At 41.4% G+C, this 17358-nt stretch overlaps 1 protein-coding gene across 2 annotated transcripts in view; it reads right to left on the bottom strand.

Annotated features, from left to right (window-relative positions):
* Positions 1-17358, bottom strand: part of arhgap35a (Rho GTPase activating protein 35a) — a 91620-nt gene that overhangs the window by 21740 nt on the left and 52522 nt on the right. Inside the window, exons 2-3 of one of the 2 annotated variants that reach the window (XM_047391030.1) lie at positions 12093-15937; positions 3592-3736 (exon numbers count right to left, since the gene is read on the bottom strand). In XM_047391030.1, the coding sequence (XP_047246986.1) occupies positions 3592-3736; positions 12093-15824 (3877 nt within the window). In that variant the 5' untranslated portion in view covers positions 15825-15937. Of the gene's footprint in view, positions 1-3591; positions 3740-12092; positions 15938-17358 lie in introns of both variants that reach the window. The other variant, XM_047391029.1, reaches the window with a different exon arrangement.

Raw genomic sequence — 17358 nt, 5'->3', positions numbered from 1 at the left:
TGGATCATCACACGGTTGTATCAGATTGTTTAAAGGCTTAGTAATCGTAGTTTAAAATAGCTCTCATTCTGGCGTTTAGTAAATAGGAATGATTTTGGTGATCCTAACTGACCTAAAATAGTAAAGATTTAGTCTGATAATGTCAGACATTGAGGTAAAAAAACAGGTTATGACCATTTTTAGAAATTGTTAATGGTCTGGTTTCAGCTGTATGCACCCTGGGATATCTTCAATGAATGTACAAAAAGTGCTGCAAGTTGTTGTTGGGTAGATTTTATATTATTAAATGACTATTGAAAATGAAACGGTGGTGCAGTTGGTAGCACTGTTGCCTTGCAGCAAGAAGGTCCTGGGTTCGATTCCCGACTGGGGATCTTTCTGCATGGAGTTTGCATGTTCTCCCCGTGCATGCGTGGGTTCTCACCGGGTACTCCGGCTTCCTCCCACAGTCCAAAGACATGTCTGTTAGGTTAATTGGTCACTCTAAATTGCCCTTAGGTGTATGAATGTGTGTGGTTGTTTGTGTGTTGCCCTGCGATGGACTGGCGACTTGTCCAGGGTGTACCCTGCCTCTCGCCCATAGACTGCTGGAGATAGGCAACAGCTCCCCCGCGACCCACTATGGAATAAGCGGTAGAAAATGACTGATGACTGACTGACTATTGAAAATGAAATAGCAAAATTATTTGAAAAACTGTCTGTGGGGTGCTGTTTAACAGGTGACAAACTATAGGCAGAAGTGAGATTTGTAATAGTCATGCTGCTGTATTGGTGACTTCAATGTCATTGGATGTGGTATTTCAGTGAGGTTCAATTCTGTCATTTATTTACGGGAAATAAGAAGTGTTTTTATAACTTTTTATAAAATATAGTAGTAACCACCGTGGTTTCAAAAAAGCTTGGAGTATAAACAGTCTTGGTTTTCTTCAATTGACCATGTGCTAAACTGTCATGACTGACCTGAAACAAAACATCAGTAGCTGACCTTAGTGATACCTGATCATTCACCATACTATTTAAAATGCTTTTAACTGACACATGTGGGTCAACCCTAGTGGTTGATAAATACCAGGGGAGCTCTACTCCTAGATAAATAAACTGGAACAAAGTAAACAAACTATGAAACAGCTGAGCACAAACATCCTTCCGATTCCCAGCCTTGTGATGTTGACCGGACCGAGGGAGCCGTGGGGCAGAACATTACCTGGAAGCTCCATGGCAAAAACACATGCTGACACATGCAAACTCAGCAAGCTGGTGAGCATAAGAAACAAAAAAGCACTGGAGAGGAAAGAGATGAAGAGAATAGTTGGAGTAAAATATATTCAGGAGGTAAACAGCAGACAATAGGACGGAGGAAGAAATAAAAATATATTTAAAGAAGGAATGAAAGAAATAAAACTTGACAGGTGTATTTATTCAATGAGGAAAGGAAAAAAAAAAGAGACACACCTGGGAACTGAAAGAGGACAGGATTAGGAGGAATACTAAAAGTAAACAGGTGAGGATAAAAGGCACAGAATACCTGAGAGTCAGCTGCAAGTTCAGCTTCATGAGTCTACAACAGAGCATGTAAACACCTATTCAACTAGTTCTTCTTCTTTATCCCGCAATAACTGTTGTGACTGCTTCAGTTAACATCTGAGCTGGGAGAGGCAAAATCAAACATGATGCCTTGTTATCTGGGGCTTTGCCCAGACGCTCCGACATGCAGGAAGGAGGTCGCTGTTTTGTAAGTCAGTAATCCACAAATGCAGAGATTTTAATCAGGCCAGAGATTAAACTGGAAAGCATTGGAATGTCATTCGGCAGTAGCAACGTTTTAACTCAAATAACAAAATCAAATGCATTTAAAGGTAATAAAGTAAATGTATCAACCGTCAGGGTTGCATTTAGGGTTTGCAGGTGGCAGGAAATTAACTCCAACGTCTGGGGGTAGAGCAAAGCATCTGAAATCCTGGTCCAGCAAACAACCAAGAAATAAGTATCATAGCTCACCCTCTGGTTTAGTCTCACAGCTGGTGGCAGAGTAAGAGGAAAAGCTGGCAGACCAAGGGCAGTGGGGCAAAAGAGCCGCCTGGCAGGGAGCCTGCCATCTGGGCAACATGGTAGAAAAGTTACGAGAGGCTATCTATGCACATCTTGGGTACCAGGGAGGAGAAAAATGGATGTATGGACTGCTGCTGACACCACACTAATGACCTGTAACCTAAACACTGAAACACAACATTAACCTAAGCATATGGGTCTTTCAGGTCTAACGTTATTTGTTGCATGCATTTGCTTGGGTTAAAATCCCTCTGATGGGGAAGGTAGCTTGAGGGTGCTTTAGATAGTGACACAATTGCATTCAAAAAGGGAAATAAAATATGGCTACAGTCCCACCAGTTACTTTCAGTTCAGTTCCAGGATTGAGATGATGACAAATAGCAGCACAAATATGAAAATTAAATCTATGTAAAATTAGGTACAGGGTCTCACAAAAGTATTCACACTCCCTGATTTCTTGCCACATTTTTAAACCACAAACTTCAGGGTAATTTATCTGGATTTTATGTGAAAGACCAACACAAAGTAGCATAATGATGAAGTTAAGGGAAATGATACAAAATTAACAAAAATCTTGTGTGTGGCATGCATTTGCGTTCAATCCCCCTTACTCTGACACTTTTGGATAAAATCCGAGGAAACAAGTTGTTTTCAGAAGTCGCCATATTAGAAAAAAAAGAGTCCATGTGTAATACAATCTCTGTGTAAACCCGACTCTTCTGTGAAGGCGTTAGAGAGTTTTTTTTAAAAGAAGATAAGTTAACAAACAGCAACACACCAGACAGGTCAGGAAAAACCTGTACAGATGTTTAATTAAAGGTTATAACACAATATCCCAAGATTTTAACATCTGTCAGAGCACTGTATACACCATCATCTAAATATGAAAAGAACGGTGAGACGGGGACACAGTTAAACTTTGAGGCCAATATTCAAAGTGCTGTGTGTCATGGAAAACTAACAACGCATATTAACCTGAACACACCATCAACATCATAAAAAATGGTGGCGACAGGGGCTGCAAAAAACTTGAGACTGGGGCAAAGGTTCTCCTCCTAGAAGGACGACAACAACAATGAACAACTAGCCAGAACTACAACAGAACCATTTAGATCATTTACTATTCATGTGTTAGACTGGTCAAGTCAAAGCCCAGACTTAAATACAATTGAAAATCTGCAGCAAGACTTAAAAATTGATCTTCACAGAGTGTCTGCATCGCATTCAGCTAAATTTAAGTTACTTGCAAATAAGAACAGGTAAACAATTCAGTCTCTAGGTGTATAAAGCTTGTAGCCAAAGGACTTGCAGCTGTAATCACGCTACTTCATGCATTATTAGATAATTTGCAAGACATGCATCTTTTTCTCAACACAATGATGCTGAAATTTACGTTAGTCTATCATTCAATCCTAATAAAATATTGTAAAGTTTGTGGGTCTTGGTGAAAAGGAGTATAAATAGTTTTCCACAGATGTGTAGCACAAATACTGATTTATAACTGCCTGTTCTAAATCAAAGACAGGTTATCAAGATTCTTACCTGTTGTCTCAATAAAGCGGATACATTTCTCGATGAAGACGGGGATCGGTCTCTCAACGGTCACCACAGCAGCCAGCGGCATGCCGAAGTAGTTGCTCTCAATAGGTTTAGAGTTGGAATGCCTGGGCTTGACCCGCGACTGTTTCTGCTAAAAAGAAAAACACAGTTTGGTTGGTGAAATCACACAGAAAATACGGCATTATATGACACTAACTGAGATTGACACTACTGACTTGGGCACATTTTTAATTTGACATTGTGTCATTTGTACAGCAGATTGGTAAAAATGTTCAAAGGCCTTGACCTTCTTTGAAAGCCACTGTATATTCACGCTTATTGAGCAAAAGTGCAAACATACACGTACAAAACCCCTCTTACACATACCTTCTGAAGGCAAAGCTGATAAGAAATCATAAATTCCTATCTTAAGCCCTGATGTGTCCATCAGTCAGAGATACATCGCATATTTATCGCTCTCATCTCTTCAGTCTCACCCCTCTCCCTTTGATGTCCTGAATTTCTCCCTCTACTCCAATCCAGCTCTCACGTAATCAAACTCTTATTCAACGTTTAAATACTTTTCAACCACCTTTATTTTCCATTAAGAGGCCTCTTACACACACACGCAACACTCTCTGTCTGTCCCTGCAAACAGCCGAGGGCAACAATAGTAATTGTACAGTGCTTTAATGGCAATCAGTGGGAATATTTTGAAGGCCCCTGAGACCTGGATCTGCAGTATGTCTCTCAGCACCCCGAGGCACTGTCCTGGCAAACTAGGTAGTGAGGCCGGGATGCATGGTTGGCTGGACACACAGATTGTGGGTGCAGTGCAGTCCTACAGACAAATAGACAGACAGAGGCAACAGGAAAGGAGCAGAGCAGTGCTCATTAGAGGGAAGAAGCACCAATGTGCCCTCTGCTCCAGATACTGGCCTCACTGCACTCCGGCAAACATTTTTGATTGTGTTTATAGACACATTTACTTTCCCAGTAGCACTCAAGCAAGAAAGCAGAAGGAAAAGTCAATACAGCTTGTTTCCTTTGCCCCAACCAGCAGGACCAGAACCAACAGAAGTGAAACCTGTTTTAATGTTTTCTTATCTTTTTACATTTGAAGACGACTTTTGTAGTTAATCCTAAAAGGATGGTTCGGGATGTCTGAAGTTAGATTATGTTAAAAGGTCGTGAGCAGGTAATATCTTACCTTTAGCTCCGTTATTCGTTTTGTATAAAATAATGATTAATTGGATGAATGCACTTTCATTGTCTTATAACACCCCAAGCTAAGAAAAGGCTTTTTATTCAAATAAAATATTTTCTGCGCTTTAAACCATTGTCACATTCACAATGAATGCTCATTCAGAAAGGGGCGCAGCTTGTGGTTGTGTTTTCAGGCTCCCAGGAGCTCAGTGGATTTTAGTGTGGTTCTGTGGAAAGATGCCATCTATGCAGTAAGTCCAATTGTGAAATTTCCTCACTACAAATTACATTAGTCAACAACTAGTGGTATTATAGCAGAGTGGAAGAAATTGGGAACAACATTTCAGCTGCATAGTGGCCACTTAAAAGAAATCACAGAGCAGGTTCAGCAGTTGCTGAGGTTCAAAGTGCTCAGAGGTCACTGACTAGCCGTCATAATAGCTCTAGAAGAGTGCAAAGATAGCTTCTTGGAATGCTTCTCTGCCTTGCATCTCTAAGTACAATGCAAAGCGTCGGGTGGAGTGGTGTAAACGACACTGCATTTTAGAAATGGAGATGTTTTCTCTGGAATGACAAATCATGCCCCTTGCCAGGAGAACAGCAACTGCCCTGCTGCATTGTGTCAAGTGTAAAGTTTGGTGCAAAGGGAATTATGGTGTGGGCCTGTTTTTGAGGGGTTGGGTTGGCACCTTTGTTAGTGAAAACAACTGTTAATGCTTTAGCATGCCAAAACATTTTAGACAATTGTTTGCTCCAAACTTTTTAGGATAGTCCATTTTAACAGAATCTCACTAACAGCAATCCCTTTTATACATGCGCGTCGTTAGAACTTGTCTCCCAGGACTGAAGCCTAGGATGTTGTCGGAATAGCCCCGGATCTCTTAAAAGACGAAATTTAGAAGTATTAAAAAGATGCACTAAGCCACAAAATGGCTGCATAATTGGATTTCACATTTACATCTAAAAGAATAATCTGATTTGTTTCTATTGTGCTTCATATAATCACTTCTCACTTCACCTAACTTGGCAATGAGTTAAAAGAAAAAAAAATGTATAAATAATTGTTATTTGCGGCACTGCGACTGCGCAAATACGCACACAGGCACCGGTGGACTGGTACTCCGTCCATCCTGGAGAAGTTCAGGACGGCTGTTCAGTCAAGAGCCATCGGACTTCCTTGATTATTACCTGAAAAGTTACACTGAGCTCCTCGAAAAGGGCTTATTTCAGAGCAACCGTGGAGCAAACCGAAGAGCCCAGTCTGGTGCGTGTTTGCGCACAGGAACAGGTGGAAGCAGAGCAGCATAACTCAGGCTTAAGTTAGCAATAAAACCTGAATGCTGACTCAGAATAGCCTGATCGTAAGTTAAAGCTACCACTTGTTCACCCAGAAAGACATGAGGTGGAGGTTTTACTCTAATGACCATTATCAAGGTCATGATGTGGAACAGAGTAGAGGGACTTTCACCTGAGCTACAGGTAAAGTTAAATGGGCTGGCCATGATAGAAAACAGTAGGAATCCTCTTTCTATGAGCTTCTAGCTGGTTTAATCATGATGTGAAAATGATCTGGTCCTTTAGTTCAGTCAAAATAAAAATTTCTAAACGCATTAAAAAGGTTCTTCAGATCATAACATTACATCTCATTGCTGTAGCCAGTCCTGTAGTCCAGTTTTACATGTAGAAAGAATAAATTGTTACTGAATACACCGGGAAAATACCGACTGGTGCCATTAAGACATAGTAGAAAGTAAAAAGCCTCCGGCTTCTTTTTCATATCTTCTGTGCTGATTCTAAACATGCAGCTCTGGGTTGTTTAAAGGCGCTGTATGAGAAATAAAAATCATAGAAATTAATCACAGGTGTACCATTAACTAGTTATCTGTTTTATTTTTCAGAATAACACATGATATTACATAAACTAATTAAACAAGGATACAGAATTACTCAAGGCAACACATTCATACCATATGGATACAGTTATTAAAACTGTAATATTAAAACTAATAACAGAACAACAGATGACAGTCCAAGAAAGGTCCAGGATGAGGGCTCTATGTTATGTTACAAACACCACAACTTAACACCCATTTCTCTCATAAAGTGTTTAATAGTTAGAACTTAACTCATGGCTCACATGCTCAGTGGAGAACAACAGACTGTGCTGTAAATGTTTCATTTATTATTTTTGGCAGGCCAAATTTCTTCATAAGCGGAATGAATGGCTGAAAGATGACAGTAAAACAGAACAGGTTCATAAAAGAAGGAACAATTTTAATGAAATGTTTGGAAACCTCTTAGCTTAATTAAATTAAATAAATGTGTTTTTATGACCTTACCTTTTGACTTAGTTTTAAATAAATCAACTTTATACCAGTTTCCTTTTTTTGAAATGTAAGAAATTAAGACCATGGAGAGTGTGATGCTTAAAAAGGTCATTTACGAGAAAAGAAACACATTTATTTGGCCAATAGTAAATATCTCTGAGTTTAAGAACACATTTTGTCAGCAAAAGTTTAAATTAGGTATTTTTTTTCTAAATTCAATAAAATGTGTAATTATCAGCTTCAGCAAAAATGTTTTTTTTTAATGAATCCTAAACACTGTTTCTCCTTCATTCATCTTTTAACAAAAAAAAAAAAAGAAACAAGTAAAATCATTGTAAACCACCTTTATTTGATTCACAGTAATTTATATTAAATCAAAACCCGGTATAGACAGAGAACTGGTACAACATGTCTTATGTTATTTTAACTTTAAATGACTTACAAAACTTGGCCACTGTCTTACGAAAAATTTTAATGTTTTGGGTCTGGGCTATAGCCCCCAATGTTTGAAGACCCTAAAAACTCCCCTGCTTTTGTAACTGATAAAACTTTGTGAACTTTGTGTTGTAGCCACAACATATGACCAGATTACTAACCTCTAGCCCTAATATTCCTTTGCTTGTCTTTCACTAGCTGCCATCTGTCCCTCCAACAAGTCCAGTCTCTGTCTGTCAACACTCCTGTTCTCTACATTCACATCTTGCTCTAAACTCTGAGCTAACAGATGTGCACTTGTGCATGTATTAAAGAACTAAAGTATGTATTTAAGTACACTGAAGTACAAGAAACACCTCCATGTGACAGATGTGTGCTTGGTACAGTTTGGCAGCGTCTAATTTATTTCATTTCTCACAGAAACTGTGGTGTTGTCTCATTTTAGCAGACTGTCTCTGTACCCACACACTTCTCTCTTTCTCTCACTGGCTGTCTTCTCCCCCTGCAGTTTTGCCTTCTGGCCACTCCTTTCTGCTGCTGACTGAGACAGGATATGTCTCCAGCTCTAAGAAGACAAAACAGACCTCCACAACCAAAGAGAAACAAATCACATCCTTAAACAGACACCATGGGGAGCGTTTACACATACATACATTGCCAGTCATAGGACACCAAACTACAACTCACTTCTAGAGTTTTTATATAAATTTGTTTTCTGTTTTTGGAATTTCTTAGTCTTTTTTTTTTCTTTTGGATGAAGACTCCAGACGGTTAGGTGTCGAAGTACTTTCAAACATTCCTCTCTCTGCCTGAGGAGATTTCAACAAAAAGCTGTAGGAGAAAGAGAGGAAATGTTTCCGGTCTCTCAGTGAAACAGGGCGATCAGGACAGACAGTCTTGGTCAATGCCCGAGGTAAAACTGTTATTTAAAACAGGCTCATGCACCTTTTGAATATTTGTTTTAACCCATCATGACTCAGGGTGGTAGACAGTACCCTAAGGGTCCATCCAGGAAAATATTTCTATTGCAGCACATCAATCCAAACCTTCACCTTGAGCATAACTCTAAATCTAACTCAGGCAATAACAGGAATAGGACTTCCTATGCAATCCACAACAAACTACTGCAGCATGTCTCCTTTACATGACAAATTAACTCAATAAAATGTCATCTGAAAGGGATTTCTAGCTGCAGCACTGTAAATGGCCCATTACTTGAGAAACAGCTGCTCATAAAATAGGTGAAGAAACTTAATCCTTTGTTGTAACCATAATAAATCCATAATAGCTTGTAAGGAGGCAATCAAGATCCCAGACCAGCTATATGCCACAAATCAGAGGCACTTAAAAGACTAATAGGAACAACAAAGATCCACAATGTTGGCTTTTAACCTTTCTTCTGTATTTCTTTGTAAATGTGGAAATTTTGATTTTTAACATTCCATATGACATTTGTATTGCACACAAGATTGCAAACTCAGGATGTCTCTTCATGATGCAGCTCTTCGTACTTTTTCTGACAGATATGTGTCCTAAAGCACTGTAGAATGTAGTCAGAGCAGCTGAATAATGCGAGATGACAACATTCGTACAGGTACATCCCAGCTGAGTGTCTGAAAACATTTATAATCTGCCTCCTTTTCCACCCTCCTGACAGCCATGGCAATTACCACAGCTACACAAGCACAAAATGCACAGATGCAACTCCTGCTTCAGCTGGCACTTCAGCGCCACACCATGTGAGCAAATGAACAACATACCAGCACCGATAAGCCAAGAGTGAAAAGTATCAACTTGTCATGGGTGAGAAGGGTACAGGACACAGTGGGACAAGGGAGACACGTGTCTTAAAAAAGGAAGAAAAAACATTAGGAAAGCAAGGGAAAAAGGAGGCATGAAGAGAGCAAACAATGAATGTGACAAGAATGTGAGAAGCAGAACATATGAATCAGCAAGATGCAAAGACAAACAAACAGAGCGGAAAATAATGAAAGGAAGGAAGTAAAGAAAGCCAAACTGTCACCGGGAAGAATCAACGAGTCTTTAGAGGAAGCTGACAGTCTTTCGCATATACTACGCTGCAGTGGCAAAAAAAGTGAACAGTAAGTTGATGCCTTAACTTAGAACTGCCACTGGGGTCCATCTCAGCCTCTTGTTTGATGGCAACTTCCGGAGAAAATTACAAGTAGAATGGGGAAGAAAAGTAACTGCGCAGTTCAGCAAACTATACATGGGGAACCATTTTCCTGTTTGAATACATTTGTAATGGTTCTATTAATATGAAAATGAAACTGCATGCCAGTGACAACCCAAGTAAGCCATACAAACAAAGAAATGGAAATAAGTCTATAAATTATGTGCAATAAAGGGAAATAACACAGGGAATAAGGATTGAACACATTAAGAAGATAACCTGCAAAAAAGTACAGGAAGCTAAGAAAATATTTGAAATCTGTCAGTATTTAGAAAGCAATCCTCCTCCCTATCAGTGCGAATTAATATCAGTCCTAAGTGATGGCCTTTAAAAAGGTTGCACATTACCAAGGTATTGCACAAGAATCTTATCTCATCTTAAAGCAAGGAGCTCTCTGAAGATATCCCCAACCCTAAGGCTTCAAAACACAAGGATGGCATAGGTTACGGACATTTCTATGCTTCTAAATATAGAAATAGTTCATTTGGACTATGACTATGAGTTGGAAATAACATAACTTCATCACAAACCAGCCATGACCAGGTACTCCTCATAAGATTCCTGATATGAGTCACACAAGTTGTCCAAGAGCGAGCTTGAGAAAATGGCTGCTATGGCTGCTCGCTGCACAAGACTCCACTGCTGAAGAAAATGTATGCTTATAAATCATTTACAAAAGAACATTAAGACAAACCAAAGGCATGCTGGAAGAATAAAGTGTGGAGCAATTAAAGCAAAACCGAGCTCCTTGAAATGTCATTGCACACATCACGGGTGCACGGTGGCGCAGTTGGTAGCACTGTTGCCTTGCAGCAAGAAGGTCCTGGGTTCGATTCCCGACCGGGGCTCTTTCTGCATGGAGTTTGCATGTTCTCCCCGTGCATGCGTGGGTTCTCACCGGGTACTCCGGCTTCCTCCCACAGTCCAAAGACATGCATGTTAGGTTAATTGGTCACTCTAAATTGCCCTTAGGTGTATGAATGAGTGTGTGCATGGTTGTTTGTGTGTTGCCCTGTGATGGACTGGCGACCTGTCCAGGGTGTACCCCGCCTCCCGCCCATAGACTGCTGGAGATAGGCACCAGCTCCCCCGCGACCCACTATGGAATAAGCGGTATAGAAAATGACTGACTGACGTTTGGAGGAAATATTCCACTGCACATCTTTCCAAAAACACCATACTAACAGTGAAGCTTGGATATGAGAACATCATGGTGTGGTGTGTCTTTCAGAATATGGTATTGACAAAGGTCATATAACAGAGCAGGATGACTGGAGAAATGTTCTTAGACATTCTTGACAACTAAATGGCCCATAATCTGACTTGAATTAAAAAACTATGGAAAAATCTGAAGATCAGAGAGCACAAAAGGCCACAGGGACAATAAAAAGAGGTTTGTGTAGAACAATTGTTCGAAATCCCACCTGAGCAATGCAGGCTTTTCTGCCTACAAGAGACATTTTGAAGCTGTTATTTTGACCAAGTAGTAAATACATTTTAGAAAGTGTGTTCAAAACCTCCTAGTGTAATTCCACATAACTTCACACAACTGTATTTATGGACGTATTTGCTATGATATCTTTGTGTGTGGGTTACTTGGGTTGTTATCAATACATACTGAATTTTATGTCACAGAGGCCCATTAGAAAAATATAACAGTCATCAAACATAAAGACTGATTTTTCCCCACTGTATGTCTAGAAAAGTTCCATGATGAAACTGTTTCTCTTTTATTTCTGTGGTTATCATTCTGGAAGAATAGCTAAACTTATGTTTTGGACATACATGCACAAACAGAAGAAAAAGCTGTGGCTCTGCTCCAATATATTAAGATATTTTGGATTTTGGTGTGAAGAATAAGAATTTTCTTCCCGCTGATGATCTGGCTACTTTAGGGGACTTCTACTGTGCGGTCAGGAAAAAAATATGGCAGGCAGGCATGTTTTCAGAGGAAATCGTACAGTATGACAAGTTTTCCCTAGGCTCAGTTTCAAGCAGGAGAGAGATGATTCTGAACCCTGATTTTCCTTAACTTCAGTAATAAACAGTTATTCTCCAAAGCAAACAGGGCTGGGACTTGGCCATAACCTAATTAAGCTGAGGTTATTCTGTGTGTACACAGGGAAAGCGAATGTTTATATTCTCCAGATCCTGGACTCCAAAATTAACCATTACATAAAATTAATAGGATTGCTTAAAATAAACGTTGTACTAGGTTCTTCAAAAAGAAGAGCAGTTTCTTTCTTAAAACATATTTAAATGTAATAGAACACTGCACGTCCCATGGCTGTCATATTCAGTCATAGGTGAATCATACAACACTTTTATACATAGTTACTAACCTTTGTATTTCTGCGGAGACCCCGGAGGATCTTTATTGTTTTGTGATCGTCACTCTCTTCGATGGAGATGTCCTTTTGAGGTCCTCCATCATCCTGGCTTGTCTTTGGTGGACCGCCCATCTCATCATCACTGCCAAGAGAGAAGCTTGTCCTAAAACTACTAAATTTTCCAAGCCGTTGGGACCTGTCTCTGTAAAGCTTGGGCTTTTCACCAAATACAGACAGCTTTCTCCTGCGCTCCAGCGAGCTGCTGTCGGCTTCGCTGTCTGAACCGTTCCCTGCAGCACTTCCATTGGAGTGACCCTTGTTGGCGTTGTGGATGGTGACAATCTTGCCCTGTGTGGTGTCATGGGGAACAGAGTAAATGGTCTCCTCCTCTGTGGGTCGAGGTTTGCACACAGCGTCCATAGGCTCCGCATAGTCTGAGGGGTCATAGCCTCCGTCGCTCCCTGGAGCCCAGGTGACCGTTTGGGGCAAGAAGGATCGGTTAGAGGTTCCTTGGTGATCAACATAGGGTCCAAGAATTACATTACTTACAGGCTTGGGCTTTACTTGTGGAGGCAACTTGTTGTTCAGCTTGCTTTCAAATGTGCCAATATCAGAAATGACAGAAAATGTATCACTTGATTCCAGATCTGGCAGCTTGAAACTTCCCAGAAGGGAACTACCAACCTCCCTAAGTGTAGGGTAAGGTGGTGATGGGTCAATATCATCCTCCGACTCCACATTAATGTGAATGGGACTGGGGGACCCATGGTGAGGGCTGATGTTCTCAATAGTGCATGCTTCAGCTGTATTATCATACATGTGTGCTGCCTCAACAACAGTGCGCTTCTCCATCACCTCGTGTAAGAAGGACTGGAAAAGGTCTATCTTATGAAGTCCCCCTACTACCCCACCATGTCCACATATTATTGTGCTAAATCTGGCATTGATTTCATGGGCCAGCTCCTCTCCCTGACAGATTTGCTCCTTAGATGAGTCAGAGTCTGACAGCTCCATCTGACTCTCCCCTACTGCTAGCAACTGGACTGGGACGATGTCCTGGACCTCACAAAGGAAAGCGCACATCGTCTCCATGGAGGCTTTGCGGCGAGCAGAGTAAACTGTGATGTAGCCATGGACCAGGCCTGTTTTGCGGAGGGAAAATGAGGAGTGGAAAGAGAGCAAAGACAACTCAACGTTTTGCCTGTGACCTCCTATATTGAGATCCAAGAAAACAGACGTGCCACTGCCAAGGCTGGATGCAGGACGACAATGCTGGGGCAACAGGAACGGTGCAAGGAGCTGATCTAAATCATACGTGTCCCCACACATCAAGCACATGACTATTCGGAGGTCTGCCTCATAGCCTTGCTGAGATTGAGAGTCTCTGTAAGCAGAGGATAAAGGAGGCAACATAGGGGAGCTGCTCCTAATGTTTCTCCGGGTTTCTAAGAGACTTCTGAGCATCTGACTAAGCTGCTTCTCACTGACATTGCGGCCATAACCCTTACCTGGGGAGGCCGGGTCTAGGTAGGCACACTGCAGCTTTGCAGCTACCTGCTGCCCTTGTTGAATCAGAGTCTGAGCCGTTTCCCCTCCGATATCCCCAATAGAACCAACACCCCGCTTAGTGACCAGAAGGAGGGACAGTGGGAGATGAGCTAAGCTGTTTTCCCTTTCCCTTCTGCTTATAGTTGACTCTCTAAGCTTTTCTAAACTCTCAACAACATAAGAGAGGGATTCCTTTGAATTGTATAAACAAAGGCATCCATGGGGTGTGAAGGTAGGTGTGTGGAATGAGTTGACAGGCAGACGTACGTTGCCTTCTATAGGACGAAGGGTTAACTCATATATTTTGCCATCTACAACGTATCTGTCATCACTGGTGCATAACGCTCTTATCTCATTTGCCATTTCTCTGGCTAGTCCATCTTTCCCTAGAATGACAAGATTTATCCGTTCAGCCCTTCCCCCTTCCAGTCTAGTGCTGTCTGATGATGGGTATCGAGTGGGGAACCTGGAAGCCAGTATCTGTTCGATCTTACTGTCAACACAGTGGGGGCTGTTAGGGCAAGTATCCTTTGTAGGATGGTAAACAAAGTGGATGTGTTTCAGTACTAGAGCATCCCTTTCTGCCTGCAGCTTTTGTAGCGCTTTAAATCTTTGCTCCTCGCCCAACAACTCCTGAATGGCTCCCATTTTCTCTTTACTTGGTTTTGCATCCACTTCTAACTCATAAAAGAGCTCAGAGTATTCAAGAAGCAGTTCCTGAAAGTCTTCTTTGGCCCTGTCAATAATTTCCTTCTGATGTTTGTTGTAGATGTCTAGATATTCAGCTTCTTCCAGCCACTGGTAGAAATCCTCATTCATGATGAAACTTCGAGCCTCTTCCCATGGTTTCCCTGGTGTGATGAAAGGAGAAACACTTAACTTTTCTTTGAATTCCCATCTCATCTCTGCCCGTTTGCGCTCCTTCCTTAACTGATCCAAATGGGTTTCATAGATGGCTTCAGCTGCTGGGGTCTCCAGCAGGTCCTGGGGGATTCGATCGTCATCCATTTTATCAATGTGTGGTGTCGTCTCCCAGGGGGTATCATCTAAAACTACAAACCACTGAGAGAAATCTCTCTTTGTCTCTAAGACCTTCTGAACTCCAGACCAGCTCAAGTGGTCAATCTCATCCAACTGTGATATGAGCACAGATAGGGCTGGTGGTAAAGTATTTAGATAGGCTTTCCTGCGTTTCTCTATGTGCTCTTGTTTTAGTCTGTGCACGTGCTGCTGGAAAAGCTTCTTGGCCTTTGCAGTTCCCTCAAGAAAAACATACTCCTTGTAGTCAGGAGCTGTCTGCATACGACGGTTGACAGCAGGCCATGTCTCATTGTGGTTATTCACAATTCGGTTGACCAGCCATTCATAGTGGTCTTTGGCTAAGGCGATCTGTTGGCTCTGTTGTTTTAGTGCCTCAAAGTATGGGATAATCTTGGGCTTTCCCCTGCTCTTGTCTATTAGCTGAACCAGAGTGAGGAATGCCAGGTCAACGTTGACATTAGAGCGGGCTGAAGTTTCAACCACCTGTAGGTTTTTCTTGGCAAGGGCAAAAGCATGAGAGTCTTTAATGTAGCGCTCAACTCCTTCATCACATTTGGTGAGAACCAGTACCACAGGCTTCTTCGTTTTGGCTAGTTGATTATACAGATTGCCAACAAACTTCATCTGATCCTCAAAGCTACGGTTCATACCCCTACTAACATCAACACAGAGTAAGAAGCCATCCACCATAAGCTTGCCTTCAGGCATTTGCTTTTGCTCAAAGTCCTGCTCTAGCCCCAGCTGATCTGTGCAAAAGTACATCAGCTTTTCAGCAGAAGCCATCTTGGGGGAAGCTGCCCTCTTGATGTAAGGCTGGAGCGCTGTGCTACGGTGTGGTTGGAATGTCTGATCATCAATGAACTCTGTCTGCTCTACCACATTCATACGGCACTCTTGCCCCTCCTCCATAGTCCTCCCAGCTTCTCCCCAGTACAGGAAGTGGTCATTATTCACCACGCGGCCTCCAAAGTCACTGGTGCTCAAAACAGAGGTGTGATCCAGGTAGAAGTCGTCTGCACTTGGCCGAACAAAGCGGTTGCACAGGCAGGACTTGCCCACGCCACATTGGCCTTTCTCCTTCTCTGTGCCAGACAACCCCACCACGACCAAGTTGTAGATGGGAGCCCGGACATCTTGTTTTCTGGCCATCATCATCGCTGGCAGAAGCTCATCCTGCAATGCTGGCTGCTAGCTCTAGGGAGAGGAGGGGGCTGCCAGGGAAACAGGGTTTCCATGCAAAAAGGAGCTTACTAGACTTGGGTCTTAACCTGCAAGATATGGAGAAAAACAAAGAGAAAACAGAAAATTAGTCTCCAGAAAACAACAAACAGAATATGTATTATTAGTAAGCTATTGTGCATCTCATTTAAATTCCTATTATGTGCTCACATTGTTAATAATGTTTAATCTCTGATCCTATTTTCCCTGTAAATGTTTCCTGAAAAGATTGAGGTCAATGGCAAAGCTATTGGAATGCAGTGCATTACTTTGCCGAGCTTTAGTTCGGTTAAAAGGAGATTTCCCACCAGTCAAACTCCTTTAATTTTAAATCTGCAAGGACTGCAGTGCCAACAGTGCCATCCACATTCCAATCTCATCTTCATGGGGACCTCATATGTGTTTTGGCTTATTATGCAACATCCAACAGTATGGTCAGCAATCTCGCTGCCAGTGAATCAGTATAACTGTATCCGTAGTTAGTGCTCTTGCAGCAAACTAAGCTGCCTGCACCCCTAAATGAAAGACACACACATACACAAGATGAAAGCAGATAAGTGTTCCAGAGCTAAAGTTACTAATTGGCCAACGAGGGACAGCCATCTGCATTTTAAAAGGCAGTATTGCCTATTGGCTTACATGTCTTCATCAAAAACATATTTTCCCATGTTTCTCATCCAACAGATCAGAGTTGGATAACATACTGTTGCTCACGTTGTAACGTATTTATCTTAATTTGACAAAATAAACTGATGTATAGCCAGCAATGAAAAGCATATGTAATCAGGGATGTACATGCTTGCTGTGAGGGCTAACTGAAGAAAATGTTTTATACATCATATCTAAAAAGGAATTTACAGGAGACAGAGCATTGTGGTTTGGTTATTATCTTAATTGACTGCCTCTCCTTTGAGGACACAATTAAAAAATTTCCTGTGCCAGCTTTAAAGCATGAGACCCTGCCAATCCCTGACACTACTGGTGCATAACATAGTAAAACACACATTAGAACCACCATTAATCATGAAAAGCAACACAGGTAAAAACAAAAATGATGTGAAATTGGGTTATTCAAACAGCATAAAATTGTGATTTTGCAAAGATGAACTTCAAAATCCGACCCATTTGTACCAGAGGGGAAGACAATAAAAAGGACAGCTGTAGAAGAAGCTAGAAATGCTCCACAGAATGGATACACAGGAGATCAAACAGTGAGACACCTACTATAATTTGCCTGCTGAACATTCTGTATATTCCATTTCTGAATTTAATTTGAACAGGTGCTTATCTAGGTTCAAAGACGAAAGTTTTGCTAAAGCACCAAATCCCTGCTTTACATTCGTTTCCATTCAGAGCGTGAAATAACATCACAGAATCCAGGCTGGCATCAGCAGCTTAAAAGCGCACCTGTGTCCTGACCTAGACTTGTTCACATTACAAAGCAGATGGCGTCAACAGAATTATACTCAAA

The sequence above is a fragment of the Girardinichthys multiradiatus genome, chromosome 18, assembly GCF_021462225.1.
Source record: "Girardinichthys multiradiatus isolate DD_20200921_A chromosome 18, DD_fGirMul_XY1, whole genome shotgun sequence".
NCBI lineage: Eukaryota > Metazoa > Chordata > Actinopteri > Cyprinodontiformes > Goodeidae > Girardinichthys > Girardinichthys multiradiatus.
This window is presented reverse-complemented; position numbering and strand designations above follow the sequence as displayed.